General features: G+C 43.0%; 1 protein-coding gene across 1 annotated transcript; it reads left to right on the top strand.

Moving 5' to 3' along the window:
• Window positions 1-1,825: 1,825 nt before the first annotated feature.
• Window positions 1,826-2,521, top strand: LOC124594503 (putative gustatory receptor 2a). The gene has a single exon (XM_047132878.1). It carries the CDS (start codon window positions 1,826-1,828, stop codon window positions 2,519-2,521), a length of 696 nt encoding a protein of 231 aa, XP_046988834.1.
• The last annotated feature ends 721 nt before the right edge of the window (window positions 2,522-3,242 follow it).

The following is a 3,242-nucleotide window of genomic DNA, read 5'->3' on the forward strand; positions in this document are numbered from 1 at the left end:
CCACTGCTACTCTCCTTTGCTCTCATGATCCGTAAGTTACCTCTGCAGCAACGTCAAGTGCAGTGTCCATCAAAGGAGGTTATTTCCATTGAAATGCCTAATCATGACATACAGTTAACTCGAAATTTAAATGGTACTCCTCTAGTGCGACCCAGGCAAAGAATAAGAAACATCACGGTAGGTGAGACAACGCAGTCTTGTGTTTGAAACTAGTACGATAACCTCAGTGTGTTGCCAGGAAAGTTTGCATGACTCAGAACAAAATACGTCTCGCTGAATAATTAAACAACCTTCAAGAACACTGATAATGCCCAGTAGTCTACGAATGGGTGAAACATGTCTGGTTGAAAAGGAAATTAACCTTCAGTCATAACATACGAACTATATTTATTCTTATCTACATTGTAAAAATAAACAACTTCTCATCTGTAATTTCCAACAATGCTGTGTGTGTTTACTTCGTGTAGCTAATGTCGCAGCATAATTGCCGAGGTAGAAAATCGCATATGCTGATTGAATTTTGACGCCATATGCGTTGCACTAGCTCCATCATTGTTCACAACGATGTTTTCTCCAAACACTTACAATTCATTTTTGTCCACTGTCGATTTTCATCAATGATATCTTGCTGCGAGCTGCGTAATTCGAAGCCATGTCATGTATCAGTGCAGGTCATAGACGTAACTCACAATCTTTGCTAACCTTACTGCGACACAATGTGCTCCAGGAATTACTTGTTAAGATATTCTGGCACCTTTCAGTTGAATCTCTCCTTCTAAAATGAACTCAGAATATTATAACTGGTAGTCATAAGGACGTCGCTTATGCTGGGAACATCTACAGTAATTAAAATATCGAAACTCCTAGAGGAATTCTAACTTTATGTTTAGATATCATGTACTTGTGCTTCCATTAGTGGCCTCTTTGATATTCCAAAGCAATTAGATTATAACTTTACGTTGTATACTTAACAAAGTATCTCAGGCTGCACTGTATCATGAGCATAGAACAAAAGATTCTTATGTAATGTGTATGTGCAACCATCATAGACGGAACCAATTTCCGTTACTGATATGCGAACACTTCGACGACGTGACGGAGAGAGCAATCAATTACGCTAATGGAGCGCCCTTCATGGATCATTTCTCACCATGAGCGCTTTATAAAGGGGCTTCTTCTCTGACAATGCATGACATGTGGGGTTCAGCTACTAATGCTGAATATTCACCAGTAGCTTACGTGGGTTAATTCAGTAAATTTACGAATGCTGGATGATATTAAAGAAAGAAATGCACAAAAGGATTGATAGGTGAATAATTTGTAGGAGTGCAACTTGTTTAAAATGTCTCGTAACTGGTTTTACGTTGTAGTTGAACCGTTACATACACTGTGGCAAATAGCCGGGCTCATGCCTTCCAAACGACTGGATGAGTGTCTGCAAGAATCGTCAGCGGTATGTAAGCGATTACTAGCAGCTTCTAATCCTTGGTTCCTTTTAATGGTTGCCGCTCTAGTGTTAGACCTCTATACACTGCACGAGATATACCAACAACTGTCAAAAGTTACAGTTTTCATCGATGTAACAGTGAGGATAGTGATTCGTTGTAAAGTATTGTGGGCTCTAGCAAAGAGCAGCACGTTTATGCTAAAGGACATGAGACAGTTTCTAGAAGTACTTAAATATTTTGACGGGCACGTACTCCAGAAGAGAGGTAAAAGAGAGAAGAAAATAGGGGTAGTTTTAACCTGCATTTCCGCACTTCTAATAATAGCAGACTGTTTTTCGGTCTTTTGTTATCTTCGCCGGTATCCTGATCATTCGAGAATGCCTCTGTGGATCCTGTACGCCATATTTGGACTTGTGAACAGCATTGTGACCTTGAATATCAACATTCTCATCCTGGAACTGTGGGCAAGACTGTGTGCGGTTAACAACAGTATCGTCAAGGCATTTGCCTCTTGTGGCGATCAAGAACTGTCAAAAATACTGCTGGGCTGTGTTCGGCCGACTCGCTACTGCTGCCCTGCCAAACTGGACCGCCTGCGGCAGGCGCACGCCGTTCTGCACCGCGCCTCAGAGCTGTTGATGCGTCAGCACGGTGTCACCATGGCCCTCGAGGTAGCGGGTGCTTTCTCCGCTCTCATATACTGCTCGTACGAAGTTCTGGTGCTGTTCGTGGCGCCGGAAAGGAGCCGAGGCACAGTGATCAGTGGTTCCGTGTCGGTGTCCTTGATGTGGATGACGTCACACCTGCTGAGCCTCGTCGCCCTGGTGCTGTCCTGTTCGGCGACAGCGGACGAGGCAGGGCGCACCACAGTTCTGGTGGTGAGGGCGGCCGCGCTGACGGGCTGCGCAGCTCCGTGGCCGCAGGTGGACGAGCTGATGCGGCAGGTGGTGGCCACTCCACGGGTCGCCTTCACAGCTGCCGGCTTTTTTACGATCGACCGAACGCTGCTGGTGTCCGCCCTCTGCGCTACCGTCACGTACCTAGTCATACTGGGGGAGATCTCTCTGAGTTGAACGGTGAAGGAGTAACGAGTTGGCACGAGACATCGATACAAAATTTTTTAATCTACGTTTTACTTTCAGAGACAACCGGTACTAGTAGCTTCGCTACAGCCTTCTGCAATGGGCAAACTGGTGTTTCTCCTTCTTGAACTAGCAGAAGAAAGTTTTTTTGTGAGTAAATGTATGCTGTAAGTTACATTTAATGGTATCGATTTCATACTTTTTTAAGTGATTGTATGCTATAAGATAGTTCAAGCATGTTCAGCCATCTATATCACAATGATTAAACTTCATTTTGAACTCATCAGCATAATACTGTGAGTCGAGAAGAAGTTTTGGAAATAGCACCAGCATTTCGCCACTTCCACAAGTCGGAAGTCTATTTTTTGCATTGCACTTTACAATTACCATTACTTCACTTTGTTACCTGTCAATTAAATCGTTAATTTGTTAGGAGAAACAGTCTAAAACCCTATGATACCGAAAATGTACATGCTTTTGAAGTGTTTGGTGTCCGTGTTATTAAATTAATGATGTACATACACAAAAATGCAGCCAGACACTTTTTTTAGTAGTTATTTATTATTCCACCAAACGGTAATCGAACCTTCACAGGCTCATCTTCAGATGGTTAAAAAATGGTTCAAATGACTCTGAGCACTATGGGACTTAACATCTGAGGTCATCAGTCCCCTAGAACTTAGAACTACTTAAACCTAACTAACCTAAGGAC

Source organism: Schistocerca americana, chromosome 2, assembly GCF_021461395.2.
Source record: "Schistocerca americana isolate TAMUIC-IGC-003095 chromosome 2, iqSchAmer2.1, whole genome shotgun sequence".
Taxonomy (NCBI): Eukaryota; Metazoa; Arthropoda; class Insecta; order Orthoptera; family Acrididae; genus Schistocerca; species Schistocerca americana.